Source organism: Plectropomus leopardus, chromosome 5 (assembly GCF_008729295.1).
Source record: "Plectropomus leopardus isolate mb chromosome 5, YSFRI_Pleo_2.0, whole genome shotgun sequence".
Classification (NCBI taxonomy): domain Eukaryota; kingdom Metazoa; phylum Chordata; class Actinopteri; order Perciformes; family Serranidae; genus Plectropomus; species Plectropomus leopardus.
Genome location: NC_056467.1, coordinates 33,705,747 through 33,721,419, shown reverse-complemented (window position 1 = coordinate 33,721,419; position 15,673 = coordinate 33,705,747). Strand labels below are relative to the sequence as shown.

General features: G+C 39.1%; 1 protein-coding gene across 1 annotated transcript in view; it reads right to left on the bottom strand.

Annotated features, from left to right (window-relative positions):
* The window catches only part of bcas3 (BCAS3 microtubule associated cell migration factor), a 273,341-nt gene that overhangs the window by 249,946 nt on the left and 7,722 nt on the right, over positions 1-15,673 (bottom strand). The window contains 2 exon segments of the mRNA XM_042486205.1: positions 13,626-13,732; positions 15,206-15,281. Coding sequence (XP_042342139.1) covers positions 13,626-13,732; positions 15,206-15,281 — 183 coding nt within the window.

The window sequence follows — 15,673 nt, the reverse complement described above, 5'->3', positions numbered from 1 at the left end:
AGATTCAGGGGACCAGAGAAGTCTCTGCTATAAGGGGCAGGGCTGAAAACCAACATTGAATGCCCATTACCTTTGACCCCTCAGGTTGCACTGCATGAAAACCAAAATGATTATACAAAAGGTATTATTTTGAGCTCAGGAACACTTTGAAAAAACTTCTGTCAGTAAACACAGTTCACTGCCGCATCTACAAATGCAAGTTAAGACTTTACCATGCAAAGTGAAAGCCACATACCAGCAACATCCTGAGAGATCTCCGACTTCTCTGTACCAAGCTCATCTGAGATGGACTAACACAAAGTGGAAAAGTGTGCTTTTGCCTAACAAGTCCACATTTCAAATTGTTTTTGGAAATCATGGATGTCATGTCCTCCAGGCTAAAGAGAAAAAGGACCATCCAGAAAGATCAAAAGCCCTGGTGCCCAGTTGCTCACTAGGTAGAATGGGCACCTCATGTGCAAAGGTTTTGTCCTTGCCACAGCAGCCACAGGTTGAATTCTAACCCGCAGCCCTTAGCTGCATATCATCCCCTCTCTCTCTCACTTTCACTCTGAAGCCAACCTGTCCAATAAAGGCAAAAAGACAAAAACTAATCTTGCCAGCATCTATGACGGTATGGGGTGTGTGTTAGTGCCTCTGGCATCATGAGTGATTTTCACATCTGTAAAGGTTCTATGAATGCTGAAAGGTACATACAGGTTTTGGAGCAACATATGCTGCCATCCAGAGGATGTCTTTTTCAGGGACGTCCCTGCTTATTTGAGCGAGACAATGAGACACATTTTGCATGTGTTCCAACAATGTGGCTTCATTAGTAAGAGTGCAGCTACTAGACTGACCTGCCTGCAGTACAAACCTGACTCCCACTGAAAAGGTTTGGCGCTGAAAAGAAGGGTGATGTCTCACAGTGGTAATCATGCCCCTGTGCAACTTTTTCAGAAACTGTTGTAGGCATCAAATTCAGAATGAGTGTATATTTACAAAACAACAATGAAGTTTGTCAGTTTAAACATCAAATACCTTGTCTTTGTACTGCACTACATTCTGTTTTTAATTACATTTGGCACAACGTCCCAGCCTTTTGGGCATCGGGGTTGTTCTTTGGTCTCAACAGGATGGCTACATGGTTGCTCTTGCCAGGCATGGCGGGGGATTCTGCTCTGTTGCTGCATCTGAATGCTCTATAGCATGATCCAATGTTTATATTCCCTTGTGGAGTAGTCAGTATGTTGCTGGAAATCAGGCAGAACACTCTTAAGATCTGCTTCATTAAAGTCTCCAGCAACAATGTCCACAGCATCAGGATAACCAAGTCTGTGAGGAGTTCAGCTGTTTGCAGAGATCGGACAGGGCAGCCTCTGTGTTTGCTTGTGGTGGAATGTAGACTGCTGTGATAATGACTGATGGCAATCTCCACTGTGAAAAGTGCTGTCCGCTTTTGACTGACAGTAGCTCAAGATCAGATGAGCAGGAATAGGATAACTGTCACACCAGTTCTTATTCACCATAAAGCAGTTCTTTCATCTGTATCATCGATAAATGGATGGAAGATGAGTCACCTGGTTGAAATGCACCATCCGATATTTCAGGATTTAATCAAGACTTGGTGAAACACATTAGCACATTACAGTTCCTGATAGCTATTTATATGGACAGGATTTTAACTGATGTTTGAACCCTCCACGTTTGCTTTGACGCCTCCTCCAACGCTGAGATGGAGGCAGAGATGATCCTGCCTGTCCATGCAGTTCAGACTGCAGCTGCAGTTCATTTTTTCCACTTTTCCCTTGATGTGTTTTCTGACGTTTAAATTTAAAAACGTCTGCCAACCAATTAGCAGAATCAGCAGGAGAGTTGATTTCCTCATCTTGATATGTGACTCAAAGTAATTTGTTATCATTGTTGTCCAATATTAGTCACAAAATGTATCGCTGAAAATTCAAATACCATAGGTTAACATAAATTGCTTTAAGATACTCATCCATGGATGAGAGGATGAAAATGGATGGATAGATGGATGAATGTTAAAAAAAACATAAAACAGCCAGGGGGTATCTCTGCAGCAAAAGTGGTGGGTGCAGACAGCATTACTTGCAGTACTCATCAAATGAGCACTACTGCTAGCTAGCTCCCACTAGTCCAGGTTGGAGCACAGTGCAATAAACTGAAGAATTCATAAATTAACCGGCAGGCCAACATGCACAACCACTAAAAATTATTCTGGTTGGTAAACTGCAATGATTTTGCTTCTTTTTACTCTGAAAAAATCTCAAAAAAAGACAAACAGTTTGTATTTCCATCAGTTCAAGCTAAATGGTTATGTCAGCTGTGCCTCCTAACAAGATCAATCTTGCAAATTTTGCACTTTCACCTCCTAGACCATGCAACCTTGACCAATATTATTCACAATCGCCACCTAACTACCTGTTGTCTAGACATTTTGCCTGTAAGTTTCTTCATAGACGTTTTTAACTGCATAGTATCAGATGTTTACGAAATAGTTAATACTTCACAAGTCAGTCCTTTATCCATGTGCCCTGAAAACTGCAGTTTTGGATGCCTCAGTTATGAATAACTACAGGCCCATACCAAACCTGCCGTTTCTAGGAAAGTTTATTGAAAAAGTGGCTTAACACTTTCTTGGTACAAAATCATTATTTTAATGCATTCCATTCTGGACGGTCGCACTACAGCACTGACACTGCACTTGTCAAAGTTTTAGATGACATTCATCTTAATAGTTATGCATCAAAAATTTCAGTTTTGGTGTTGCTGGATCTCAGTGCTGAGATACAGTCAACCATAAGATACTGGTCCACAGACTAGAAGAGTGGGTGTATTGTATTTACAAAACGGGGACTATTTTGTTTCAATTGGTAATTTGTGTCTGAGCATACAAAAATCACATGTGGAGTCCCTCAAGGGTCCATTCTTGAGCCTCTTCTGTTCAATATTTACTTGTGCCCTCTTGCTCAGATTATGGGATTTTACAACATTTCTTACCATACCTATGCTGACAACACGCAGCTCTACATAACAGTATCAACACAAGATTACAGTACCTTACATTTACTGAACAAGTGCATTGAACATATCATTGATGGATGCGCCAGAATTTTCTGCAGCTTAACACAGAAAAAACTGAAATAATTGCATTTGGCCCCAAACATGGAAGATTAAAAGTTACTGCTCACCTTGAATCCTTGAACTTAAAACCTACATATCAAGCCAGAAATCTTGGTGTACTTATGGATTCTGACCTAAATTTCAACAGCCACATAAAAACAGTCAGAAAATCAGCCACCACCTGAAAAACAAGGAGGATTAAAGGATTTCTTTCTATACAAGATGCAGAAAAACTTGTTCGGTCTTTACAGGTCTCAGAATAAATCAATCAGACAGCTGCAGCTTGTCAAAAATGCTGCTGCAAGAGTCCTTACCAGGGCTGGGTGATAAAACCATATTGTCAATTAATTTGAATTTGTGGTTCAGAGCGATTTCTAATGAAAATCTCAATTTCACCTCTGCCATACATTCCCAAAAAGGACACCGTCTGGTCATTCATTTGGAACTGGTTTCAGTTTTGCGGCGTCAGATCTTGAACAAACCACAGTCCAGTGAAAGTTTATTTAAAGGCTGTTGCAACTAAAGGCAGCAGCGTGAACACCTTGTTTCAACAGCCGAATGGGAAAATGGGTCTCACTCTGAGATGCACAAAACTGCATCGGCCCACAAACAGCCAGTAAAAAGCAGCCGACATTAGTGGAAGCATTTTCCCACTGTGTCCTTTATGGCAGGACAGGGACCCGCTGCAAATCTGCAGTGTTCACTACAATGTTAACAAGACAAGAGACCCCCCGCCAGGCACTAAACCTTAGCGAGGTTTGCGTAGGACGGCAGAGTACACTGTATTTCTTCTTCTTAGGAGGTAGTAGCAAACTTGCCAACCCTCCCAATTTTCCCAGGACACCCCCATTTTTCCCTTCCCTCTCCCAGTGTCCTCTCGGCGTCCAATCTTTACCGTATTTCTCCCAATTAGAGCCCATGACCACGCGCCTAATCTCCACGGAGGACCAGGGGTCATGTCCGCCTGACAGAACATTCAACAGCAGCTGGTTACAGAGTAAATACTGAAAAAGAAACATGCCTGAATACAGACTGTGCACCAGGTGTGTGTGCACATTTGGATACTAGAGCACAGCTCGTGCTACACATTCCTGTCCGAACCAAAGTAACTTTTTTACTATTTTCAAAGACTGACAAAAAGTGGGCCTAATAAAAACAAACATCAAACCTGGCTGATCACACAGCTGATCGATAGATCCATCAGAGCAGATTGAGAGCAGAGCAGTGACAGACCTCTCATCCAGCTGCTCTCGGCTGCTCTCCTTGTTATCAGGGGCAGATTTAGTGATTTGGGGGCCTGGTGCCCCAGCCCAACTCCATGCTTTGATTTCCCCCATTCTGTAACTTGGAGTGATGGTGGGCTGTTTGCAGTTGTAGAAGTTATGCTGTTGCATATTGCTAAAGATATGACACAAATGAATTCATGTAAATATGTTTTGTGAAATTTCTGCATCGTTCAGTGTTAAGGAGAAGTTTGCAGCATCCACTTTCACCCCAAGAGGGACATTCAGTTTATTATATAAACAGAAGGGAAATTCAGTTTGCCTTTAGTTTTTTCAACTAAAAATCAAAAGCAAACTTGTTTTGAGTAATTTCTTTGTCATTTGTAGTTTGTTTTAAAGAAAGAAAAAAAATCAATTAAAATCCTGAATCAGATTTGGTGTTTTAGACCATATCTCTCTTGCTGTGTGTGAACATGTTTTTAATGTCTTCTCATTCTTATTAATGTATTTTCTGTGCCCCTGTAAAGCACTTTGAATTGCCTTGTGTCTGAAGGGTGCTATATAAATAAACATCCCTGACTCAAGTGTTTGATTGTTTTACAGTTGAAGATCAATGCAAGGACTTTCAACCCGCTTCACTAATCAAACAGGTACACACCTGCACATTTGCAAAAACTTGAAATTAAATTTTGGGATAAACACTAAAGGTTGCCCTCAGATAGAATTTTAAGGTTTTGTGCATGTCTTGTTTTTACAGAGGAAATACAAGCTGGATATGTAGTTGTGTCTTCCACGCTGGTTTAGACTCCATTTGTTCATATGTGATGACAGTATATCATGTCAGTGGCCTGCTGGGCTCTTGGCAGTGTCTAGCATGTGTAATGGCACATTGTTCTAAACACAGAATGCCCCACTTTTGTTCTTTTATGCGTTAAATTACAGTGAAACCTGCATTATCACTTCCCTAGTGCTTTAATCTGGTTGTTGGAAGTCTTTAAGCCCATCTGAGGGGATGATTGCTCTTTTGTGCAATTAGTAGCCTTTTCAAAGTGGCGGCTTTGGAGCTGTTTTTATTCAAAGTGCTTGAGACCCAGCGGTGGTAGATTAACACTGGAGACACTGGCATGTTATAGGAGCACTGATAGTAGGAATAAAAGGAGGTTGGCAGCAGGGTAGGATTCCTGTACAGGCAAATGGACCTGCGAGGGGGAATAATAGAATTTGCTGGATTAAAATGAGAGGAGGGGAGGGCTGGAGGTTAATGCGCTGGGTTATTGTGCATTACCCTGCCGCTCATCCTCGCCTTACACGGCTCTGAGTGACATCCACTGCAACAACAACATCCCCACCATTACATTAGTGGCCCGGCGTATGTAATATGCCAAATTGCTTTTTCAAAGTTGTTTTCTCTGCACACAGTTATTCATTATATTCATTTCATTTGTGGCTCGGATGTTTTTGTGGAATCACAGTGTCTGCTCTTCTGTTTTAATCTCTCAAATGTAATACCATAAGCTGTGAACAGATATCTGGGGCATATTCACTCGCAAGTCAGCTCACTAACACAGACCTGGACATATTGGAGGTTTGGAGGGAGCAGGTGCTTCAGGGATCGAACAGTAACAGGTGCCTGTTCATGGGCTTCCATAACACGCTGCACTAAAACCATAAGGGTAGCCTGGACTTAGCCAGCACTATTTCTGATGCTGAACTGCAAAACAAATGAAAATTAACTTTTGAGGTATCTCAGGATCTAAAAATGAATTATGAAACTTTTCCACTTACAGTCAGTTGACCTGTTGAAAGATACAGATAAATTCAAGTAGGCATCAGCTGTGTAGAGCGCATCTTGTCTATCACAACAAGTGAAATAATTTACTGGTTATGAAACTCTGTAGCCAGATTAACTAATATATTTCCAATAGATGTACTAATGGATCCAGGATTTTCTCCAGAGGCATTGTTAGGCAGGTGGCATGTATTTTTTGAAGAGGGCCTGGTGTAGGTCAGTTAAAGGGTCTTTGACAGGGCCAGCAACAGACTTACTTTTTTTATGTGTAAAATGCAGGGCTGTAATAAATGTTTTCAATTTGGATGTAGATTCTAAAAGTAAATATAAAATCTCAGTTCATCTCAATTCAAATATGAAAACTGCTATTCAATTGTGAAAAAAGGTAGGTCTGTAGGTCAGTAAGTCCATTAAAAAAAAATCTAATGGACTTACTCACCTACAGAGAACTGCAGTTATCTCTCCTCAAAGCATGCATACAACTGAAGAACCAAGTGCGCCCATACAATTACATAAAACTAAGAACGCCCCCTTGTGGACAATATAGAGCACACAGCACAGTTCACTGAGCTTTAAATGTCTGTTACACATGAGAGCATATCTACGACTCAGAGTCTGAGCCAGGATTGTTTCCAACATAGATGTGGCTGAGCAGGTTACGAGCAAATAATGGTGCTAACAGCATAAATTGACCATGGCAACAGTGCTGACACAGGTGACTGTATTAACCAGGGGGGGAACAGGTCAGGGAAACGGTTGTTTGAGCAGAATGCAGAGTGGCGGAGATTAGTGAGCCAGTGGAATACACACAGAAACTCACATGAACATCCACGTACAGCCGGACTGTGTACCACAACAACGAGAGAAGAGAAGCTGGGACAACAGTACCGTTATTGTTCAACTATGTCTTTACAGAGAAAATTGTGTTTTGCTGCTGTATTAATGCTCTGAATACCCAGTTCTTAGTGTTGCGCGTTCTATGGTATTTAAATTAAGTTTTACAACACAGTACATAATTGTATTTGACATGTTTATATTGTAATTATTAAAGGCCTATCTATACAAATTATATCTCTCATACTGTGTTGCCTTCACATCAACATTGTGAACAAATTATTATTATTATTATTATCATCATTATTATTATTATTATTTACATAAGCCTGAACTTTGCAAAGATCGTGTCCAGTCTTCAAACTACATGAGGGCTATTAAATTACAACTTCTAAAACCAGGAAATGTTGATGGGCCAGACATTTTCAGTGGCGAGCAGCCTAATCACCATCCATCCATCCATCCATTTTTTTCCGCTTATCTGGAGTCAGGTCGCAGGCCTGGTCACAACCTTTTTTATTTATTTATTTTTTTAGCTCTTGTTCATCAAATTTTTTTAACAAATTCAAATTAATGAAAAATGGCAATGTTTATAATTCACTTTTAAACTAAAAACACAACATAGTTTTGGTCACATATCTGACAGGCAGATAAGAAGTGCCGAAACAGGATAAAAAAGAGCTATCAATTCACAGAACCACAACAAGTGGCAAAAACAGTGGAACCAAAACTTTTAAAGCTTTGCATAAAAGAACCAATAACATCCAAGCTTATCAATTCTGTGATCTTTAATAATTTAGCCCCAAAGGCTGTTTAATACCAGCTTTTGTTACCCATCCCTAGCTGAGCCACAAAAAGGTTCTTTCTGGGCCAAATGTGACATGCGTGCTGCCAACCGCACAGGCCTGAACTACATCTAATCAATTTTAGATCTGCAATAAGTTTTGTCAAAATTTAAATTAAACAAAACAATGGAGGACTTTGCTTGGACGTGGACAGGAAATCCTACAAACACACTGCTAGCATAAAACTTGTACTTCAGTGTTTGTATTACAGAAACTTCCTATCTAAAGTCACGTGTTAACACATCAACACATCTAGGACAGGATGGTGGACATACAACATTTTGAGATACAGCTCCAGATTGCCAGCACATCCACTGACACTTACTGCAGACAATTTTCTTCAAGCAGGTCATTTCATCTCAACATGTTTGCATACAGGCCATTAGTCTACCACAGTCTGCCTCTTATCAGGCTGGGGTGGATGACACCTCTCCAGGGTGAGGCGACACTAATCTACATCAACTAAAAAGCTCTGTCAGCATCCATACAACCAAGCAGGAGTCCCCATCTCACCAGAGTGTCAAAGTGTGTGTGTGTACACGTGTATGCTCCTACTCTGCCAGGCCATTACAGAGGGTGTTGGCTTAGCAACTGTCACAAACACTTCAAAACCACTCAACAGCCAGAGACCAAGGCACCTTCAGTGCTTACTTAAAACCCTGCGAAAAAACACAACCCAGAAACATCCCATAAACTTTCAAAACTGAAAGAAAAACAATGAAGAAGGAATGAGGTGTGATAACAAGTCAGGCTGTGCTGTGTGAATCAGAACTGGTGTTCAAATCAAAGTGAAAGAGGAGCCTGACCGAGCTTAGATTTTCACTGGGCGTGTGTAGTGTGGCTCAGACAGCGTCAATCCTCTGCACCATTACAAGAACTGCAAAAAAAAATCTCTTAGCAGCGCAGGAGTCGCCACATCACAGTGTTCAATGTGTGTGTTCATGGGTAAAGTGAGAGTGTGTCCTCTTAACCGCGGTCTGTGGATGTTTACAAAGAGACTGATTAAGGACTTTGGTGTGTTTAGATCTCACAGGATGTATGTGAAGTTTGTGTGTTTCTGTGACAGCTTGTACATGAAAGGTGATACTAGGTGAGTGAAGCCTTCCAAGAGTTGTGGCTAATTTGTTAAGTCAAAGAGCAGACAATCTTCTAACGATTTTTCAAGACTGACTTTAAAGAAGTCAGTTTTCTGAATATGATATTTTAGCCATGGGAAGAGTGTTGAAGTTTTTAACACTGACCCAATCAAAACATGTTTGAACGGAAAATAATGTCTTTAAAACATGAGGCTTGCAAAGATAAGAACATTTATGTCATGCTGTGTTTATAGTATGTATGCCTTTTGACAATTCTTTTATTTATTTATTTATATTTGTGCATTTCCATTATAATTATTATTATTATTATTTTATTTATATAGCATTATTTCAGCAAAAGAGGTTATATTAACAAGCTTGATGATATTATCAAGAGGTCTCCATCTTGTGGCCATATTTAAGATTACATCAGAGGAGTGCTGGAACTCCTTGAGTTTGCTGACTACACAACCATTACTGGTGATGATGAGAGGAAGTCAGAGTTCTGACAACTTGGTGCCAGGACAACAACCTCCATCTCGATGTAAGCAAAACAAGCTAAGCGATTGTGGACTACAGGAGGCAACAGAGAGAAGGACACACACCCATCTCAGTCAATGGGACAATGGTGGACAGAATCAGCAACTTCAGGTTCCTCAGGGTTAACATCAGTGAGGACCTGACCTGGACTCACTACACAGACACCACACAGACACCATGGACAATGGCTCTGTTCCCTCCACAACCTGAGGAGGTTCAACGCCAGGCTAAATGTTACAATCTGATTACATCTCTCTCTATAAGCGGTCAACCGGTTTATCAGAATGGTACAGAAAGGAGGTTTTACACACTATCGTTATGGAAGAACATGCCTCTAATAGTGGCTGACAGCTGTTAAGCCTCCACTGGTCACATCCATCACCAACCAGAGTAAAACAGGAGGTTAAGTGAAGCCAAAAGGATCTATATCAGTGGGTAGAGCTTCAGAGAAAACAAGTCGAAATCTTACATTTATATTCTAAATCTCCGGTTTAACAGGGAAATGTTCCAAATAGGTGTATTTTGAGCATTCTACATCTTTCCTCGTCTTTTGTTGTCCCTGTCCCAACTTTTCTGGAGCGTGCTGGAGGCATCAAATTCAGAGTGAGCGTATAATTTTACAAAAAACAATTATGTTTATCAGTTTGAACATTAAATATCATGTCTTTGTAATGTATTCAATTGAATATAAGTTGAAAAAGATTTGAAAAAACATTGCATTCTGTTTTTATTCACATACACAGTGTCTCAACTCTTTTGGAATTTGGATGGCAAAATCAGTGTTTTATATACCCTGGATGCTTGTTTGTGATAAAAGTAATTTCATGGCCCTAAAAAGTTGTTGGAATAGCCATCAATGCAGGCAGGTTCGATTAAAACAATGGTAACTGAAACAATTATATTTTAATTTTGACATTTATAGTTGAATATTTTATTATGACATAATGATGATAATTGATGAAGATGAAAGGGCTTAAAATAAGTGCATGCATTAGTTAATTAACAATTTTTAATATTGTCTATTAAAGCCTTTTTTAATGAATGTGGTGTTAATATATAGGCATTTAGTTAAAAGGCAGCCAGGCCTTCATCATTTGTGCAAACGCATGTTCTGGGGCAGTTTTAAAATTTGTGCACAGAATACAAACAAATTCAGTTAAGAAAATAATTGATTGAAAAGATTTCTTCACTTGTTCAGATTCAGACGTACGCACTGTTTGTTAATGAGGCCCATTGTTGGCGCCTGAGAACAAGAATTTCAATGCAAATGACGATACAAACAGGCTCCCTGTACATTCTAACGCAATATAAGCTAATAGCCCTTCAACAAATGCATGCCAATACATTATCATCATCATTATTATCTTTAATATTATTACTATACCACTACTACTGTGTTTCCAGGGCTGTAGGTTGTAATGGTACTGCACTTGATTTGATCATGTCTGTCTCTTTTTTCCTGTAACCTTATTTGTATTAGCTGTAATTATTTCTCTTATACTACAATGATTGCTGATCACTTACCCCAAATTCTCAATGTAGTGTAACACAGTTAGTATCAATAAATTGTGTTTTGTTTTTAAAGTCATTCTCACTTGTTCTTTGTGGCAGTTTGAAAAGGCTCAAAAGGCTCCTGAAGCTAAATGACCACTGCAAACTAAAAAGGCATACTCAAGAGAAGCAAAGTACTGTAAAACCAACTAGAAGCAATGTGGATGTCGGAACTCTTTTTATAATCATATCCATCTTTTGTCGTTTCCAAACTACTGAACTCCAAAAGCACCTTATGACTGGCTTCACTTGCTTTCATTAATAGATATCTAACTTATCATACACTGCCCACACAACACATGTTTATTTTGTGTATTTGTCTTCCTCTTTTGTTTTGGTTTGTTTGTTTGTGTGTTTGTTTGTTTGTTTTCCAAACCAGCAGAGATAAAAGCGAGTTGTAAAGTTAAGTAGGACCTTGGGATTTGTTTTGGTATGTTCCAGCCCGGAGTGGTACTGTTTGGGTCAAATACGGTCTGTATCATGGTCAACACTGTCACCTAGTGGAGAAAGGCTATACTGCAAAACAGAAAGAGGGGCGAAACCAAGTGAGGTGAGACACTGATTTTTGTTAAATATGATACAATAAAAAGCATTATTAGATTAGTTCTAGGTACTTCATATTTGCTTTGCCATTGTATCTTATTATGTTTCACTGTACTCTAACAAAATACCTATAATACTGCCCATAATACATTTACAATCAATTAACAATTTACATCTATTACAGTTTCAGTTGTTTTCATTTTAGTTGTCTTTGTTCTATTTTATCTGTCATTGTCTTACATATATTTTGTACACATTTTTATAGTAGTTTTTTTTTTTCATTTTTGTACTGTTCCATGATCAGTCTGGCAGAAATGTATAAAGAGTTTAGATTACACTACGATGTATGTAAGATGCTTTAAAACAAATTTAAGTCAGCTCCTTGAGCACCAACTATATACTTTAGTACTACTTAAAAAAACTATTGCAGATACACTGCTAAGAGGATTTTCAACCACAGCCAACATACAAGTCCATTACTGGACACTGACACCTCTCCACAACATGTATCTAAGTTTAAACTATGTTGTATTTCATTTAAGATCATCTCGAGGAACTCGAGAGAGACTGTTGACTAGAGCAAGGAAAGTTATTATTCGTAATGAGTAAAACTGGCAACACAGTTAACTGAGGTAATAATTTATGTGACTTATGTATAAAATGTAGCGAGTGTGTGTCTGAAACCTTTATTAACAACAGTGTTATGGAGTTCAAATCTTATTTGGAACACATTCTGTTTTTTTCTTTCTTTGTTTCTATTCTTTTGATATGTGGTGTTTTGCTGCTCTGTTAATCATTTAGCAGTGTTGGTCTGACCAAAAAACCTCACCACACAGGGGTAAAATAGCTACTTTCCTTTGTTTACTCTTTGTTTTATCATAAGCCTCTTGGTAGGGCAGTGGACTTGTCCTGACAGGTCTTCGGTTAGCAAATGATTTGACCAGAGTTTGACTTTTGACCCCAAAAAGAACATGTTTACATCTACTTTCAGAATCAACTGAAAGGACTGTCCATCAACACAGTCAGTAGAAAGTTAACACTTTTAGTTAAAGGTAGTCTTTAAGTTGGGTAAAATGGATTGATGACACATACAGAAAAGAACATGCTTTATCAATCATAACAGGCCTATTTTTAACATTGCAACAGCTTCTGACCCTGCAGCTGCTGGCTTGGTCATAGTGATCATCTGTAATCTTATAACAGTGAAAGTGTTTGTATAAGAATATATCTAAAGGAGACCTATTATGCGTTTTGGGTTTTTCCCCCTTCTTCATTGTTATGTGTGGCATTTTTGTGCTTGTAAAGGGTCTCCAGGAAATACAGCCTTAAGTCCAAGCCAAAGGGAACTCTCTCTCCCTCAGAGGGCTCTACTCCTAAGCTGCCTGAAACAGCCCATCTGAGTTTAGGTGTTTACTTCATGGATGTATTATAGGGAAGTCTGGATACAGCCATCAGGGCAGGGCCTCATTCATTCCTATCAGAGCTGCTCATTGGCATAGGAAGAAGAAAAAGCTCTTTTTCCAGGTTTAGAAATATTTAAAATACCCGGATCTACTGGCCTACAGTGCATGCCTAGTATAGATTAACGGCAGCCAAACGCAGCCAAGCCTGGCTGAGTGTGCCCGACCGGGTAACTTCCGCCGACTTCTGGATTAGCGCCTCGCTAGCTTGAATGGCGGTCTAAAAAATTATCAACCTGGATGGTTTAGAGAGAGAGAGTCAGCTGACCAATCAGAGCAGATTGGGATTCTGGGGCTGCAGCAGAGGGCAGTATGAGACACGTGATGTGTTTTTAGAAGATTAAAGCATGTAAACCTATTCTAGTACTCCCCCAAAATACAAATACGATCCCAAAATTGAACATTATAGGGCCCCTTTAAATGTTTTTATTGATGACTTTCGAAGAGTCTATCAGCTCCTTAGTACTGTACAGAGAGCTGCAGCCAAACAATGCTCTGTAATGAACAGACTGTCAATGTTCAAGTATGTGTTTCAGCACACGTCTGTCACTGAATTTATCATTGTGATTAAAACTTTGAGCACAAAAGCTCCGTGTAGAAAATGGATTAGTATTACTGGTGTGTGGCATATGACTTACAGATACGCTCCAGATCTGCATCCCGTCAGTGTAGCCAATCATGAGGCAGAGAGGAGGGTCCGTTGTACCACTGTGCATTTCCATAAACTCTGGATTGCGGGCAGTGTCTGTTCAAACACAAAGTGAGACATTTGGTCAACTTTAACGAGAGGATGTGTTAAATCATCCTATACTATGACAAACAAACCCTTAACTAATTGCATTTCAGTGGGGCAACATTAATATTGTTTTAAGTTAGTATGGGAAAGAAAAACATCCTTGCCACAAAAAGTCCATTTAACATAAATGGTCTTTCTCAACCTTGGAAACATCAGTTTTTAAAAATCCTAGACTGGATGAAGAAAGTATCCAAAAGAGGCAGCGGATGTGCCAGCCTGCGGAGAGGTTAAAGCTAAAATTCACAACCTTTTACAAATAACAGTCCTAAACTGAATGTGAAAATGGCAGCACATGTAGTGCCATGCATGTCATCATGCAGTTTGAAATATCACAGTCAACAAGGTAGCATGAATGCAGACACATTTAAAAGCATGAGAAATATAGTTCAAATGATTATTTCCTCAGAGTTGTGTTAAGTCTTCTCTGTTGAAGACAATGGTGTGATTTTGAGTAATAAGAATAAAACTAGTTTACTCTGTTTCCTATCTGCATGTAGTGTATGGGCTTTGGGCTTCACAAAGCTGGGCAAAGTCACTTCAACTAGTTTAATTTTGTCAATAGAGGTGAAACTAATCAAAGACTTGTTTCATCCTTATAATGTATGCAGCATTTCAATAACTGCATGCTAAACATTTTGCCTTTTGCAGATGTAAATTTTTTGTGCAGGATGTCTCCAAATTCAATTTGGCATGAAAGCTCCACTTCAGAGACTGGAGTATCTGTCCATAGGACCACTTTAAACCGTACACTCCACAGAGCAGGGCATTTCTCTTCTTCCACCCCATGCCCTTTTATGGGGACTAATTACCTTCGCAATTAAGGATAAACTGACACCCACTTTGAACTTACGAAGCCAATATCATTATAACAACACAGATGCAAACAATTCTGGGGTTTAAGTACACATTATTAATGTGACACAGACTTTTCCTTTCTTGACAACGAATTGAAGAAAGAGCTTAGGACGATGTAGGTGAATCAACACATTGACCTGTGACGTATCCCATGCTTGTAATGTAATGTATCTGCCTATACCTCGGGAATTTCACTATTTCACTTAAAACACCCAATGACCACTTAGAGTAACTTATATTGATGTTATAATACATTATATCAGCTGTTATAATGCTTTTTAAAATGTTAATGTCTCACAACTATGAAACTAACGCGCTTTCCTTTTTGCAGAAAAAAATGTCAGTTAGTGATCCTGAAGAAGGTCATAAAAATGCTTTATAATGTGCTATGATTATAGTTACGAAGCATTGTTATTTATGAGTGCTTTAAACTATGATTACGAAGTGAGATTTTATGGCATTATAAGTATGGTTATAATGTAATATCAACATGGGTGTCATAGAAAAGTGTTCCTTTTTCAATTTTCGAACAAACCAAATGAAATTATTTGTCAGTTACAGACTTACCGTTGATGTCTGCTTTCTCAAATCGAACCCAAATGATTTTCTCTTTTTCATCAGTGGGCGGAGCCCCAGTATATGCCTGTAGTTTGGAAGACAGAGCAGAGTATGTATATAACATATACAGTAAAATCACCCAACACACCTAATGCAAATGTAAAATCCAAATTCTATTAACCACATTTAGTTTGCCAGCCAAAGTATGCATGTAGAAGAATGACCAATCTAGAATAGCTGGAAGACAACTTGCATGCAGTCAAAGTACACATTGTTCTGGGCTGGAGGCCCATTTGAAACTGACCTTACTGTGATGTGACACTTGCATGAAAAAGATCATCCTTCACAATTCGATTTTTATTGTGTATTGTCATCTTTACACAACTTTAGAATGGTTAGTGGCAATATGAGGCAGACACTGTTGAAAACTCCTGTTGGCACATTGATTTTTCTGGAACCTTTACTGATAATTGCATT